This window comes from Spodoptera frugiperda, chromosome 25, assembly GCF_023101765.2.
Source record: "Spodoptera frugiperda isolate SF20-4 chromosome 25, AGI-APGP_CSIRO_Sfru_2.0, whole genome shotgun sequence".
Lineage (NCBI taxonomy): Eukaryota > Metazoa > Arthropoda > Insecta > Lepidoptera > Noctuidae > Spodoptera > Spodoptera frugiperda.
This window is the reverse complement of record NC_064236.1, coordinates 1834040-1852087: the sequence shown is the minus strand read 5'-3', so window position 1 is coordinate 1852087 and position 18048 is coordinate 1834040. Positions and strand designations below refer to the sequence as shown.

Genomic DNA, 18048 nt, shown 5'->3' with positions numbered 1-18048 from the left:
ATAACCACGAAATACGATATTTTTCATTCATTTTACTTTGTTACCCGACGCTAAATGTGTTTTATTTTTTAGATTTTTGGTCTGTGTGTGATAAACCCATATAAACCTGTTAAATGTTGGCGTAAAATTGTATTATTAAACAAATATTAGTTTATTTAAATATCAACTCCAAATAAAAAAACTATTATGGCCAGGTAAAGGTTTATTCAACACAATTTAGTTCCTTATAGAACGCCTGCGTAAAGGTTGATACATCTATAGCATCTATCAATCTAATGATTTGCACTTTTATAAAGTTATATGTATCGACGCATGCGCAAAATGACACACGTAGGAACGGACCGCCAGTAACTGATAAAAGACGGTTTCAAATATCTTATAGAAAAGCAGAGATAGCTAAGTGTAATGCCATAGAAAACTGAATTTGAGAACAAACTAACACATTATAATTAACTTAAGTCGAATTGAAAAAAATCCTCCTTTTTCAAGTTGGTTAATGAAGCAAGATGTTTCAACAATTCTACTACCTTTCACGAGCAATTGGCACTGTCCTTCATTTCAACCATCTGTGGAAGATTTACCTATATACCTATTTGGAAAGATTTCAGTACAATAAAGAGAAATTCGTCAAGCCAACCTTCAATAACAATACTGTAACTGAAGCTTAAAGTGCCTATAATAGATCTTTTTATCGTAGCTACCATAGAAGTCAGAATTCTACTCGGTCCCAATATTGCTCCTCTAAATAATACCGATTATAACTTCTATCGATCGTTTGTTACCAACCTATATCCGATTTATACCTAATTTCGGGCTCAATATTACGTTTTCTTGACTTAAATATGAATATTTTCTATAATAGTGTATTAGTAAGTCATCTTTAAAGTCGATTTTCATTGACATCACAGGAATGTTGAAAGTTTTCTAAGATTGATTAATTAAACGCGCTCGGTATTATGATAACGGTACGGCCACGCCCTTTGTAACAACAGCGTCGTCTAAAGTGCTGCCGAGGGTCGCCACTCCGTCAACACTTTCTGACTCGTAATTAGAACATTGGCTTGATTTTACTAAGATTTGTAACCCAAATCTAAATAAGAATAAGAATAAATTTATTAATGAACTTCACAATTATCATGGCCTTATACTATATCACAATCATTTGTTTAATTTTGGTGTTGTCATCAAGTGTATCGTTAGCCCCCAAACTAGGATAATCCTGTATCTTGGGGACTTGAGTTGAGAAATCTTGAAATAGTTGTTAGCTAAATAGGTATATAATTGCCGTTGATCTGTTTGAAATGATGTCTTATTTTATCTCATCTATTCAACATTTTCAAGAACATAAGTATCGGATGAGTTCTCATCCGAGTACTGTCCGAGTGCTATCTGAAAAATTACTTAGAATACCTACTGAATTATGCGAACTACGGAGTACGGATCCAAGTTTGCAAGTGTTCATTAAAGAACTGAGCAATATTGAGTTGAGACCACTTAAAACTTGCACAGTTTGATCTGGAAACTTGGCATAGTTCTACATTTCACTTGTTTTTTCACTCGGATGAGTTTTTGCATGTATTTTCATTACCTATATAAAGACGATAGTTTTAAAGATTTAGGGTATTCGGCAGCGTTTCCGAGTGCAGTCGCTGCCCAGAATATTTCGTCTCGTTTCTTATTCGGACGAGAGGTTATCCCAATCAAGGTGGTGGTTGGAGAATGTTGAGTACCCTCGAGCGGCCGGCGCTGTTGCTGGGAGAGGTGACTTTTATTATATACCGCCCCTCATTTTGTAATAAAGGGTTCTCTTTTTAGACCTCGTTTTTTTACGAAAAACAAACTTTAATAGCTTTTAGGGGAGGATTGAGTGAATAATCGAGAGTACTTATCGTCTGCTCACTTGAATGTATGCACGCTCCAATTCGCTGACGTCGGCGTCGGCCTAAACATGATATGATGTCAGATGAGTTGAGAGTTTCTTCGATTTTTCAGCCTAGAAACTAGTGCCTATCGGGCTTTTTCCAGAGCAACTGAAGCAAATATTTTAGAAAGAACTACGATATAAATATAATATATTTTGTTAAAGAAATATTTTTTCTTAATACTTCCCTACTAAGTTACTCCACACTCTTTATAAATGTCAGTTTTACTTTATATGCTGCAAATAAGAATTACGAAAGCGTAAGTAGGTATTCAACATTCTGAAATCTACATTAATCATGTTTTGGGTTAATGAGTAATTAGTAATCTTATGGTACTAGAAGATTATCAAATCTAAATGTGTCTCGTACATAACTCAATGTTGGGTGACCCGCCTGTATAGAGTTGTGTGTTAAAAAAGTACTTTTCGACATAAAGAGCTTCGCAGGATTCTGTAATCGATTGCCGTGGTGGTACTCACAAACGAAACATTATTTAGAGCGTAAACGTCGTAAACGCTTTTACTGGATTTTATCAATGCTTTAGTAAACAATGTGTTTGATAAACTGCTATGTACCCCGATATACATTCGTGTTGATATTATTATCATCATTCATTGTCGCGCACCTCCTCGGCCGTTCGGGTTATCCACATTGTACTGTCGTCTTCATTACGCATACGGCAAACCTCGCTCAGGCCGAGGTGCGGATAATATACCTTGTGACCTGTGTATTGCATTTAAGTGACCATATACTAAATACTCTTGTTGTTTACAGAGTCGGACAGTCAACAGGACGAAGAAAAGGCTCCAGATTCGAACAACAAATTTAAGAATATTTCTGCGGGCCGCTTCTTAACAATGCACAAAAGACGAAAGAAACGTTTAATTACACGTTCTCTGTATATCGAAAAGGCCCTGTTAGATGATCTTTCGATCGGCCAGGTACAGGTGAGTACCTGCACAGTTTGTGACGCGCCCTGCGCGGAAGATTGAGGACTGACCTACGTTACTAACAGACCAGCAAGCCGAACTCGTTACTTATTTGTGTTGTTCAGATATAACTACTGGGTATCGGTTTATCTGATTTATAAACTCGATAAAAAGTCATTCGACGCGTGGGAATCCAAAGCTGGATACATGGCAGGCGGAGAGCGGAACGTCCGCCCCTGCTCAGCTGTTGGCCGAAGTGTTGCGACAGAGTTAAGTATGCGCGGTGAAGTATACACGACGCATAGTTAATCTGAACCATAATGGCCATGTTTAACGCGGCGGCGTCACTCATTGTTTCTCCCATCATGGTCATTCCGCAGTCCTTCGCTACAGCGGCACTCGTATTGTCTCTGGCTCTGCCGTAAATTTAAATGTCGTTTGTTTGTATTCAAGAATCGTCCACACGCACTAATAGTAGGTACATATATTCTTGTGACATATTGTTGGATGTTGTTCTGCTTCTAAAGTAGTCGAAGCAAGGACGTCGCAATGTGAGTAAAAACTAACAAATGTCAGCGCCTGATTTCTACGGTGTTCATCCAGTACCGATGCAAATTGTTGGCGTTTTGGTACGATTATGTCGCTCTTGATTTTATTAGCTTTTGTTATAGCTAACGCCTTATACGGCATGATAAAAACATTATTATTAAGTCTAAAAAGACTTGTTCAATAACCACCTACGGAACTAAAGAATAAACTAGTACCATAAAATTGGACGCTAGCGCATACTTTCGATTTAACTGCGAATTGTATTTTCATTGCGAAAGAAATCAGTTATTCCTCAGATTGTGGGTTGTAAGAAGTGACGTCACATGTATAGCAATTCTTTTTTGAATCTGTAGTTAGGGAAGTTACCTGCTTCAAATTAAACTTGTCAGTCAAAAGGTCATCACAGACTTAAACAGTACGGTTCCGGCACAACGTTTTATTTTTTGCTTTGGAAACAGTATAAAAAGGCTGTAAGTGCGCTGCCAACGCGCGGACCGCGTGTTTACAGCTCTTTTGTATTGACGTTATAAAATATATCATAGGACATAAGATTTAATGTTCAAATTTAATTGTCAAGTTCAATGCTAGGTTGGAGCGGTGCCGTTTAAATGTGATATGTCCTTATATCCAACTTCGTAACGTAAATAACTGATATTATTAATGAATTTATGTCAATCGTTATGAATATTAGGAAGTATTGAATAAAATGTGTTATAGATAAATACATGCATATGTACGTGTGACGTTGACAAGTATTAACATTCCTAAAGAATGCAATGCAGTTTGACAATGGGCCAAGAACCCGCGGAACAAACATGCATCTTTATTAATCCAAGTTTACATTTGTATGTTTTGCTAAATGGGAATACCTAATTATGCGACTTTTTAATACATTTCTCGGCTCGCGAGCGTTAGCTAAGGTTCTGCTAGCGGTGAGATGGTGCGATTTTTAGAGAAGCGATTTTGTAGGTGACAATAATCTTTCTGCTATTGTTACAGTGTATCCTCAACAACTCTTATAAGTGGAAGTTCAACGCTTTCACCCTGGAAAACGTGTCTGGAGGTAATGTATATTTCTTTTCGTCTTTATGATATGTTACTTCTATTTTTTTACATTGCATGGGAACTATGAACATGGAAACCAACCACCAAGATAATGATACTTTACTATTTAGAATAGTTTTGGATGTTAAACTAAATAAACTAAAAGTCTCAATATTCGAAATGCAGTTTTTAATGTAAGGGAAGTATTAAGATCGTTCGTTAGGCGCGTCATTGTAAAATTATTGATTCCAAAGACAAAATGTTAGTTACTCCTTTTTATAAAAATATCTGCATCATAACATTGGAAAATACATAATCGAATATACATACTACATAGATACCGCACGCAAACATTAAAAAAAAGCGTATGTAAGAAACTATCTAATGAAAAAACCGAACCGTAAAGCCAGACATTGATTCGAAACTGCAGCACAAACAATTCATTGGCCGCGACGTTCAATCAATGTATGGAATGGGTTCACAAGCGATCCTGCGAACACAGGGTAATCAGCCAACTTGCTGACTGGCTGGTAACCATGGCAACGTCAGCCATTCGAGAGCACACACGTGCCTCGATTCCCAAATGTCGATTTCAATTTATAATCGCCAAATCATCGGTACATCAGTACAAACAAGTTGCCGATTACGAGACAAAGCCATCCAGCTATTAATGACTAATTGATTGCTGTATTAACGTAATTGGAAGACAATTGGTATCAGGTCTCTAGTAATAAATACTTTATTAGCGAATTGACGCTATGATAGAATAAGATATAATCGATCTGCTTGATAACAAACTTGTTAAAAGAATTGATAGTTTGTTGTCAAGTTCACTTCTTGTTGTGTTTCTATTTAGGTACGGTAGGCTTTCCTGGACAATTCTAAATGTTAGTTTATTATAATGAAGACATCACAATTAGCGAGATCATTCATACTATTGTGTTCGAAACAAGTAATACAAGTTAATTTATGTTAAACGGTTTTAGGTCATCAAGAATAAGACTGTGTACCTAAATCAGATAGATCTGTCGTCTGGAAGAAGGAGTAATACCAATCACTAAATTTGACCCAAACACACAAACAGTTCAAGCAATAATATCGAGAAAAATCACACTAACTTAAAGTTAAGTTACCAAATAAATGCATTTATTTATACCGGGCACAATTCCAGACTCCACGCTTCAAATTTAAATATTACCTAACAACAATACTAATATAATAAAATCTAACCAATATAATATTGTTTAGGACACGTTAATCTTCCTAATTTCCTGTGTATGTGGTTGTTACAAGGAGATATTATATAGACGATTTTAATTTTAACACTAAAGCTACGCTACTTTAGACGGTGAACACGCGGGAGTAATCGTGGATTAGGCCTCTCCACAGAAACCTTTGATCGTCAAAGCAGAATTGCTCGTCGTATATACGTATTTACTTCATAAATGTTAGTTGTACGTTATATCAATACATACAAGTCAATGGAGCAGCCAGATAGTTAGTTTACTGGAATAAGTCACATCACAACCAATTATTATGATTAGGTGCTTCATCGCTTCCGTCAGTCTAAAGAATATGTGTTCAATTTTTTTTACAACTAGACTGTGACTGATCTAGTTTTTTATCAACATTGATCCTTAGCGGTTCGGCCTAGAGATATTTTTCATACTGTGTATATAAAATTACTTTTACAAAAAAAAAATACATTCATAATTTTGTTTACTCTAAAAACTAACGCAACTGTTTGCCAACGGACTAAAAGATGTTAACAAAACGAAACTAAAACAATGTACATAGCTAAGTGAAACATAAATAATACATCTTCTAAAGATAAATGGCTCGGTAATATCCAATGGCTAAATATTGTAAAGCTATTGTCTTAAAACGGCAGAAAAATACAAACTACTAAAGTCTTCTAAACAGTGTTTGCATAATAATTGTGCATGGTTGTTTGAAATTAACATGGTAGGTTGTTAGTGTCGGCGTGTGTTTGCGACACATACGAGTAGATGACGCCTTGCCTGCCATAGTCACGGGCACGTCTCGGTAATCGCGGTTATGTCAAACTAACAATGGAGCAACACTTGTAACATACACACATTCATACATACATATACATCTTTAAATCGTCTTGAATATTTCACGAAAATCTGCCTTAAACTAGTCTGTTTACGAAAAACGTTTTCGATTTTCAATGTTTAGTTCTAGTACTGCGTTTTTGTCATTATATTGTGTAATGTTTATTAATAATATCTATATCTATGACTATATTAAACAGTAGACAATTCCTATTGTCATTTTACACGAACACGTATTCAAAGAAGTCTTTTGTATATGGAAGAATCAGAACCTTATTAGTCACGATATCGACAGTCAATACGTTAATGTGGGTATTCTGAAATCGTATGATTTCATGTTTCATGTTTGTGTACATTGAGACCTAGGGCTATAAAAATCCAGGTCTTGTTCGCGACAGTCATCGAGAACGATAAAGTTGTTCAATTCATATAACAACCTGTTGACTTGGCTCTTTCACCGATAATATCTCACTCTCGAAATGGAAGTTCAGAATTTACTTCTTTTACTACTAGTATACATTTTGAAATTAAAATAAATGTAAGTCTTACTGTTTGAAAGAATAAATAGAATAATCTAAAATGTTTCTAAGCTCATGCTTTGCTTTAATCAGCTACAACAACACAGAGTGGTCAAAGAACAGGTAATAAAAAGCAAACAAACGATCACTTTGATACGACATAAATTCTATGGAAATGCATCGGAGTAACATGCACTCAAAAGGATTAAAAACATATAAGACGAATAAAAACTCCGTCCAATTATTCCGATGTACTACTGTTTGATCGTCAATAAAAAATAAGGTTCACGAGAACCGATGTTTCAGAAAGCTACTGTTTGACGAAGGAAAATTCAATTTGTTCAATTACTCAATATCACAACATCGAGATTGCACTACTCTATCCTATTAATACCGTTACTGCAAAATAAACCTATTTGTTATCCTTTTGAGCTTTTAACAAACAATATTGTTCTTAATGGATTTGTCCATTTTTCGTTGGAAACAATACGGTTTGACAATTAGTGCTGGTATATTTGCATATTCCTCTTTAACATGACAAAAAACAGTACCTTTTTGTTTGAAGGGGGAAAATCATCCAATTACTTCTCCCACCTTGGGCGAGGCGAGAGGGAGTGTCAGTCTCTTACTGACCAAAACCCACCCCGTTTCTACTCCTGCTTTTCGAACTGGAGCCCCGGTAAGGCCTGATCCATTAGCTCTTCTGGACCTCATCTGTGGTGGTCTGATGGCACTTTGAGGCGAGCGCGGAACACTTCGCGCCGTACGTACGAATCTGGTTCTGGTCTAGCGGCGAGCTACCCTTGCTCGCCATCCGCAGACCCGCAAAAGCAGTATCTCTAGATAAATAAATTCTTACTTACAAGAAACTCTGAATCAAGCTCATTCTAATTCCAATCGTGTCCTAACATTTTAATCAAGCCGCTGTTTGGGAGCAGACATTGAAATATAGAATACGGAGTTGCTATTTATTTTTGGTTGGTCCAAAGTTATTCTGTCCCGTTGTCCGTCGGTCCTCATTTATCTAAGGCCGTGTCTCCATGCAGCTTGTCCCCGTCGACATTAATTTAAACTTTGACCAGACCTTCCGCCATATTTAGAGACCGAGACCCGAACTTCAGTCAATGTCGTACGTTGTTATTTTTGTCAGCTCCCACTGGTACTTCTAATTTGAAGTTTTATTCTCAGAAATGGAATCCTAAGGAAACGAAGTACTATTTACTCGCACTGTTTTCAGGAAGAAAAGTTAACAGTGACTAAGTCCAGAACCCTTGTAATTAAACGGAGCCGTTCTTCATTTGTTTGGTGGACAAACAAGATGATGCTGTTTATTTTTGGCGTGAATGGCACAAATGATGAACTGTATTATTTAGCTTGATCCGATTGTTTGGTTTTTTTTTTCTGGGTAAAATTTTGTGATTGAAATTTCGCCCCTTTTCTGAAGAGTGACGACAGTTTTGGTACACATTCTTAATCTTGATGACCATACAATTTTATTCTAACCTTTTCCACAACTACCTCTAGTATGGATATCAAAAGAAATGGCTTAATTATACATTGCTCAACAAAATTGAAAAGATTATAGCAATTCGACTACCAATTTTAAGTAAAAAATTCATACTAGCCACTCACGCGCAGTTTCACTCGCTACCGAAAAGTTGTTAGTTAGGTGATAGCAATTTTAGCCAAATAGTGTTTGATAGAAGATTAGATGGCAATGCAAAATGCGTATTTACTTCTGTATAATTGAATGTATTATTTCAGAAGGTACTAATAATTTCCTTTTTCCCCACAGGGAGATGTCTGCCGGTATTATGCGTGCATCTCTTCCAGATGTACGGCCTCCTGGCTCATTTCAACCTGGACGCGGCTAAGGCTTGGAAGCTGTTCAGTTTGATCGAGGAGGGGTATCACAGCACGAACCCCTATCACAACTCGATTCACGCAGCCGATGTCACACAGGCGATGCACTGCTTCCTGCAACAGAAACGGGTAAGTGATTTTTATAGAGTTTCCATTGCTATCAACGTCATCAACCTGTATTGCTGGGGAAAGCCCACGTGGAGAGCATTAATCACCACGTTTGGTCAAGACGGATTGGCGATTTAACAGTGCAAATAATGTATGAGTTAAATATGAGACTTGACACACTTTGTATGAAGTTAATATGAAAAATCTATATCTATTTGATATTGAAACCAGCTGTGAGTACGTAATAATCCAGGTTGAAATACAGTAGTCCTAAAAAACAGTTTAAAGTTCCGTACAAGTCTACTTATCTAACTATAAGGTCCTTATATTGACAGTTTCATACAAGATCACGTCCAAGTCAATGACGTCCTCAAACGAAACAACAAATGACGCGTCGTGGTTCTAGGCCTTCGATTAAATTGAAAAAAATAAAGCAGTAGGTAAATTAATTCGTTGAAGTTTGTCATGTCATGCATGACACAAAACATTTCAATAAACTAAAAGTTGATACCTTTAAGAATTAGTCTTATTTGTAAGGTATTTTTGTGCAGAATATACTTACCGTGCATCACACTGATGACTTAATTTGTATACCTATTTATCCTTGTTGTTGTAAAGAATTCCATTACGATTTTTTCAATGTAAGTTTCATTTTAAAATTCATTGGATATAATGTGATTACCATCGACCTTTTGAGATACACAGGTCTATAAAAATAACTTCAAGCACTTATTTTCTTAAAAACTTAACTACAAATTTAAACATGATCACCACTTTGAATTCAACCATGATAGTTTCACCCAATTACCTGGTAATAAGTAAATAAAGTTATAACTACTTTTCCTGCTACAGAAGAAATTCCAACAGGAATACCTATGTAGTAGCAACCTTTGTACTTCAATTTTATATAAGTAAATTACCTGTTGTCTTTAATTATAAGTATGGGTGTACATAAAATAATAAATAAATAAATATATACGGATTTTAAACAATAACCGTTGTTTTCAACGGAAAGTTCAGTCACTCAAGTTTATTTATAAAGCGGAACAACAAAACAATGTGTGTACTATACTTGCGTACGATCGTACGACGTGTTGCACCAAATTACGCGTCACTATTTATTTCTGTGAAAATCACATAAACAGATGCGGCACATGAAACTGCATTTACGCCAAAATAACAAGTTTATGAATAAACAGTTGTGGAACAAAAGATATTTTTTTTTTATAATTGCTCAACACTAGGGATTATCGCAATTGTCGTGGGTGCGTTAACAAAAATACACATGACACCCAGAACTAAAGCTACGATTTGTGGATAATAAAAACCGACTTCCATAAACTAAAAACCAAAAACTAACTATTATTCATTGTACTACCTGTGTCTACCCACTCCTAGTTTAGAAGTCAGTGTTACAAGTAGGTACTATACAAAATTATAATAAAACCTAAGTAGATACGTCCTCCTTTTTGGGAAGTCGGTTAACAAAGAGTGCGGGAATTGAACCGAACCGCTACCCGTTCCACGACAATCCAAAGTTATACCCACACACAATTGTGTTTCCTGATGGGTATAACTTGGGTGTCTTCAAGGCCCGAGTGAATAGGTTGCTTATGGGCAGACGTGCTCCACCGTAGGCCGCATCATCACTTACCATCAGGTGAGATAGCGGCCAAACGTCGACCCATTAAATGTAAAAAAAAAACAACCAGTTTTCCAACCACTGCACAGTTGACGCAGATAAGTTTCTAACTAGAAATTATATAGTTCACAGAAGTTAATATGTCAATACTTAAGTCGGCATTCGACGGTTAAGACGCCCGAATATTACTATCGGCGGCAATCCTTGCCACGTTAATACCGTTAATCGTATTTATAATAATCATAATCACATGTTTCAACGTGGTATGCAGTCTCGCCTTCTATTAATTTACGTTCCTCAAGATTCACAGATTTACTGCCGCCACTCTTTCGGCAGTTGGGCACATGCGTCTCGCCTAGTTTTCCTGGCGTCCTAGGCACTTGTCTAGTTAGCCTTAGCAGGGATAATACGACTCGAGTCTTATTGAGTATAGACAAGATACCAATGGATTATCCCATCACTGCCTCTGGACCATTAATAGAAACTTTACCGTGAAGGAAGGTTTGTATGACAATACTAGATTCGATCGCCTTTATCACTGTTAAAACCTAACTATCTCCAAACACAAAAATTATGCCTATAATGGCTCCATCGCGAAACAAAAGAAAGAAAAAATTAATTCACTTTTTTTATATTAGTAAGGTTATTGAAACAACTACGAAACATGTGGTGTATATGGGTGTTACATAAAGTGTGAAATTCAATAAGTTATCGTATCGACACACCGCAGCCGTGACAGCTGACAGCAGGATTTATGCTCGCCGTACTATACTGGAAATAACTGGTGATTGCCACCTGAATATGTGCAGGCATTTTACACTGACAGTGTGTTGCTTTTGTGAACGTAGAGGTGGTATGATTGGCCCTTCCCTTTAAAATTTATGTCGTCATCTTATGTCTTGTACCTACTATTCGGAATTAAGGCATTATGCTGTAATCGTATTACCTATCTATTATAAAACGTCTCCCACAAGGATTTTCTTCTTGAGCTTACGCTTTCGGTTTCTTGAGTTTTGACGTTCAAAAGTGCCTTCCCGGTCTATTTGAAATAAATAATTTTGACTTTGACTTATATTTTCTTTTCCTATATATATCAAACTACACTCGTATCATTCGTATGAATAAATTGTATTACCCGTTCCTTTTTCCACTTTAAGTTGATGAATTAATTACCTTCAGTTGTACAACACAACTTTACTCATACAATGAATTCCGGCACTAAAATGTCCTGCGCGTCCGCCTCCACCTTCGCAGATTAAATTAAAAGCATAAACTATTTAAGCGTTCCCGTTGTGGACGTCCGTTGCAGCCAGAATAATCAATCCTCATGCAGAATGCACGGCAAATGAGTGCCACTTTAGTGCTGTCGTGACCGTTTACAATTTCACATAACCAACTATTTTTTATATAACTTACCCATTAAAATAGGACTTGACATAATAATGAAGTGTACGGGACCTGTACGTAATATCCAGTTGTTTTCCGGCAGTCAAATAAGAATGTCTTCGATCCAAAAATCGTGACTCGAACATAGAAAAAAAAAGGTCCTTATCCCGATAATCGACGGAGACTAACAAACACACATGTGGCCGAGAAAACACATTAACGTCACCTTTATTTCATTTTGGGCTGTCCACTGTAAACACATCTGGCCAATGATGGCCGCTCGGATGAACGGCGCATACGATCAAGCATACGGAGCGTAAAACTTCGGATGACAGGGCAATTCACCCAATCCACGTGCCCATTAATTACAGGGCACGCTGCTCAGCTCGCAGTGCAGATTGTAATTCGGTTATCAGCGTCGGTCAGACATTGATCGCTCTCCAGCACTAGAAAATCAAAACCCTTATACATAAACTCCAGACTACCAAATATAGTATAACACAGTTATTTACAGAAATTATTATTACTCCACTTAAATACCTTTCTATTTCGACCTTTCTTTACAGCTAGGTAATATTCCAGCACTATATAATAGTTCGGTTATATTATTGATAAACTTGAAATAACTTTAGAGGCTTCGAAAGATTTTTCTCAGCCCAAATCTGGTTATACAACGTTATTTCAAAGGTCAAAGTCGCATGAAAGGTGTGAAGTACACCGCGTTACTTGCTCTTTATTGTTTCAAAGGAATCTTGTGTGGAAAACTTTGCCTTACACTTTAGGGTATTCGTGTATTCAATAAGTTGAGAAGTAAAGCTTTTATAAACTTAAACACAATCTCAGTCACTTAACACTAAATGGGTATAGAAATTGTTGATTGATTATTATTATTACCTTATTGTCGGAGTACTTTCGACGAAATCTCTATTCTATAGTTGAATAAAACGAAGTATGAATACGTGTGTAATCGCCATCGTGCACAATTCGTAACGGCAGCCCACGACCAAACAATACAACCAAATTGTGGACAATACGAAATATTGTTGAATAAAAATATGTATTTAAATGTGGCACGCATACAAAATGAATTGAGGTTGGCTCTGATTCCAACAGTTGAAAATTCGAAAATATCAGAATGCAAATTCACTGTGTTCATACACCATTCCTAACCTGATTTAAAGCAAATAATATTAAAGCAGTTATATTAAATTTCACATCATACCGAACGAATTTAAAATTAGGTAAAGTAGTGCTCGTAGTAGCATTAAGCAAAAGTAATTAAACTGAGAGGAAACTTGGAAACTACGGGAATCTACAAATATTCATCAGAAATAGTGAATCGCAACAGCCTTTTGATCTTAAGTTGCAATTAACTTTGACTTTGTTGCTCAGCTATTTATGCTAGCTTCTGTATTAATATACGGTCGTTAAGTCTTTGAAATACATTTAAAGTGTGAATTTTCTGTCTTGTGTAAGGGTTGTACGAGTACTTAAATGTGTTTCTGTAATTTAAGTAGGTAGAAACTGTTAAGTTAACAATTATTGATTGGAAAAATGTATCAGAGAAATTGTAAACATGTATTTTTTAAAAGAGTAACGATTGTAGTTTCTTGCTCGTTCTTCTCCATTCGAAGCTACACTTTGAAACGAGCACCTAGCTTCACTGTTAGACATACTGACATGACAGAATACTATAATATTACCTATTTCTTGACATTTCAAAAGCAATTGGAATAAAATGATTTGACTTTGAAAGTAAAATACATCATTTTAAATGTGGCGTCCCATAACGAAATCAGACGTTCTAATAAGCGCCTGATTCGTCATCTTCATCTGACAGATATTTCATACAAATTACATAGTTTATTCATCTGGCATATAGCGGCTATCTGGACATTGTGAATTAGGCCCATAATCTATTTGAAAGATCTGGGACGGCTTACCTTCCAACCCAGTACATATAACTACGTGTACATTATTCTGATTTTCCAAGGCACTGATCAATGATCAAGAAACGGTTGTAATGTAAATGGTCGAAGGGATGTGGACGTGCGGCTTCGTACCGTTTTAATAGGTCACAGACAATGTCTGTCCCACTTGCCAGTCGGTCGAGGCAGAACAGATTATATCAGTCGGATGGACAGCATCCGCTACTTCAGAAACCTATGTCACCTTCCACCTCTCAGCTCACGGTCGCCGGTCGCCTCGTGCCCGACGTCTCTCCGAATTTGAATCGAGACGGGAATCGAGTCACTCCCAATTTCATGCTTATTTGTATCCATCGATTTAAGTCGATTTGAGATTCATTCGATTGCGATACGAGCCGTTCTGAACGTGTTTCGTGTTTGAACATGGATTTTAGGTTTGGGTTTTATAATCTTTGTAAACTATTTAGTTTAGTGAAAATGTTAAGTAAATGTCGGGGCGCCAAGTTTTAAACTACTTAATATGTGAATTTGAACTACAAAGTTTATAAGTTCAAAAACTTTGGAAAGTAAATAATGTGGAAAATTTTGGCTTAGGATACAAGTTACGTAATATAAGATAGGGTAACATTTTATTGAACTACGAAATATACAATGTGATAGGGGTGGGACTTCTAACCCATTAAGGCTGAGTACTGCAACTAATTTTATCGACAAAAAAATATGGGGGGTTGAACCCCCTCCCCCTAAAAATTAAGGCTATTTTAATATTTTTTTACTTTATGTGATATCAAAGGTTGTATGCGTCGTAGAAACAAAAACAAAACGACAAACAGTAGCTAATTACCTTGGCTAACTAATTCATTACTTTTTTCATATGTTTGATAATGTTTTGGTGAGAAAAAATATCATTTCTGAATAATTTTTACCAAATAAATCGCTATTTTTTAATATTTTCAATAGGGGGTTCAACCCCCATATTATTTTTTGTCGATAAAATTAGTTGTAGTACTCAGCATTAACAGGTTAGAAGTCGTACCCCTATCACATTGTACATTCTCCATAGGCAAATCGCATTAGTAAACTGAAATTTTGTTTCCCTTCCTTCTAATCTCTAACACTCGAACCACAGAAATATTTCCAAATACGCAAAATCCACAACATTTCACCTTAATATTCGTTTCGTTGACCCTCTGTTTATTGATGTTTCAAATTAGATAATCTAAAATGTCTATATTTGCAGGTGACTTTACATTCTTTGCATATGCTTAAATGCCCACATTTATCGTTACCTTGTTACTCCAGCCGGGTTTCACGCTGCTCGGCTCCTAATAATCGTAGCGCCTTCCTTGATATATGGACTATCCAACACGAAAATAATTATATAATAGACATATTATAGGCATGTAGTGACGGTAGTATAGAATATACATCTATCAGCACCCCTATTTTTCTCGCATCTTCATCGATAGGACGCTCCCATCAAAGTAGCCTTAAACCCAACAATTATCAGGGACTTTATTTTTATCCACTCTGTAAACTGTATCGGTACACAAAGACAGGGGGCACTCACAATAATTTTCATCGTTTCTACACCAAAACCTTAAAATAAATACCTTTCGTCGAAACCTTTAAGCAACAAAACAAATAACCAAATAGGTACGGTACAAGAATTGTCACTACACAAACCGAGTACGAATTGAGGTCTTAAATAAATTTCTCTGATTCCGAGAGAGCGCGGTAAAAGAAGAATATAAACGAAGCATGGTTGCTAACAAAACAATGTTTACACTTGTTAATTTGTGTATCTGTAAAATATTTATTTATTTTTTAACCGACTTCAAAAAAATGGAGGAGGTTCTCAATTCGACCGTATTTTTTTTTTTTTATGTATGTTAATCGATATCTCCGGCAGTTATAGACCGATTTGAGAAATTCTTTTTGTGTTTGAAAGAGTACGATGTCAGTGTGGTCCCATATATTTTTTTTTAAAGTCTAACCATAAATGTGGAAGATAATCCAGGGAACTCCTCAAAAATGAACAGAATTTGCTCTGCGTTTGAGTTTAAGTGATGTATATTAGCTAATCTTTCTCAGTAACCATAAAATTCAGGACAGATAGTAGCATATCTGGTATAGAATGAGGGGTAGCTTGATGTGCTGTCTGAGTTACATGTGTATGTAGGCATAATCTGTTTTGTGTTTGACAAATGCATATATCTGGCAGTTATAGTCCGATATGAGAAATTCTTTTTGTGTTTGAAAGAGTACAATGGCAGTGTGGTTCCATATGATTGTTTTTAAAGTCTGACCATAAATGTGGAAGATAATCCAGGGAACTCCTTAAAAATAAGCAGAATGAGCTCTGCGTTTACGTTGAAGTAATGCATACTAGCTTATCTTTCTCAGTAGCCATAAAATTCAGGACAGATATATCATATAGCATATCTGGTATAGAATGATGGGTAGCTTGATGTGCTGTCTGAGTTACATGACTGTATACCTATGTGGGTATCTAATCTGTTAGTGTGTTTGACAACTGACTATGTATGTAGCTTATGAACAGGTTACTGTTAGCTGTCGGCTCAGCAGATCATAAGTAAGGGTATCAGGTTAATATACATTTGAAAATAAAGTAATTATGCGTCAATATGGATAGATATTAATATTATTCATTTAAACGGCGCTGTCTCATATGAGCAGCGCGTTTAATAGGTCGACCCATACTCAAATAAGTTATTCACTAAAAATCAAGAAATAAAAAACAATTTTAACAAAAAAAAACCGACTTCAAAAAATAAATATTCCAAAACAAATTAATATGCACTAAAAAGTAAAAGAAATAATTGCGTATTTTTCAACACCTTAATAGATCAACTAACTTTACTAACTCATCACTAATGTAAGTAGGTACAATTATTGTTATTATTGGAGTCGGTGTCAGCCTAGGAACCACCAACAACTAGCATGGCACGGGCACGGCACGGGCGGAGTGGTGGTTAAGTAAGTACCTACTTACAACTGGTGTAAAACTGTTTGTTGTTATAATAGGTAAATAACAAACCTATCTTAGTTGGCTGACACCGACTCCAGAAATAACAATAATTGTACCTACTTACATTATAATGTGTGTGATGAGTTAGTAAAGTTAGTTGATCTATTAAGGTGTTGAAAAATACGCAATTATTTCTTTTACTTTTTAGTGCATATTAATTTGTTTTGGAATATTTATTTTTTGAAGTCGGTTTTTTTTTTGTTAAAATTGTTTTTTATTACTTCTACTGTATTGTGTTTGTTTTATGAACTTCTTCCTGGATTTAAGTTGGCGTTCCACCAAAGATGTGCTATGCTACGTTTCTGTGTTGACGCGGACTCAGCTAAGATATATATTTTATATGAAAAGATTATTTCCCCACTGTCCATAAATTGCATACTCGAACTACATACCTTCTTCTCTCAGCTACACAGCTTAACTTCAGTGGAAACGGTCACAAAGTTTCACAGCTTAACTGTTACATCTTCGCAGCATAGCTACATAGCACATCTTTAGTGGAAAAGCACCCTAATATTGACGACCATATTTTATTTTTTCTTTAATCGTCTACATTTTCAAACCTTTACCTTCAAGAAAAGAGCGTATTCCTTTTTAAAAGGCCGGCAAAGCACCCGTGTTTCCTCAGGCGGGTCCAGATCGTATTTATTTAAAAAAAATAGTAAAATACTTACTTATTTCAATTAATTCAAACCGTATAAATATTTTACAGCCACTTTTGAATCGTCAAAATATAATTGGCTGCCAATCAGTACGTCAATGAAACTAATTAAAACTTATTACAGTTAATTCAATTAATTCTACTGATGCAACTGCACTCAAAGCATAAATTATTATTTTAAAAATCCATGTTACATTTTCGTTTCCAAAAGATTCAGTATTCCGATGATAATCAAATTAATTTGCTCTCGCACATGTAGCAATATTAATACCAAATATTTCAGATTCATGTTTGTATATTAAAATGCAGAATAAATTGTATTAAGCTTGTTAGTCTGCATCAAAGGTATGCTGCAAACGTTATTTTTTTTA

General features: G+C 35.9%; 1 protein-coding gene across 4 annotated transcripts in view; it reads left to right on the top strand.

Annotated features, from left to right (window-relative positions):
- Positions 1-18048, top strand: part of LOC118267117 (dual specificity calcium/calmodulin-dependent 3',5'-cyclic nucleotide phosphodiesterase 1A) — a 125318-nt gene that overhangs the window by 42705 nt on the left and 64565 nt on the right. For all 4 annotated transcript variants that reach the window (XM_035580935.2, XM_035580928.2, XM_035580943.2 and 1 more), the window contains 3 exons: positions 2697-2869; positions 4400-4463; positions 8836-9032. In XM_035580935.2, coding sequence (XP_035436828.2) covers positions 2697-2869; positions 4400-4463; positions 8836-9032 — 434 coding nt within the window. The remainder of the gene's footprint in view (positions 1-2696; positions 2870-4399; positions 4464-8835; positions 9033-18048) is intronic.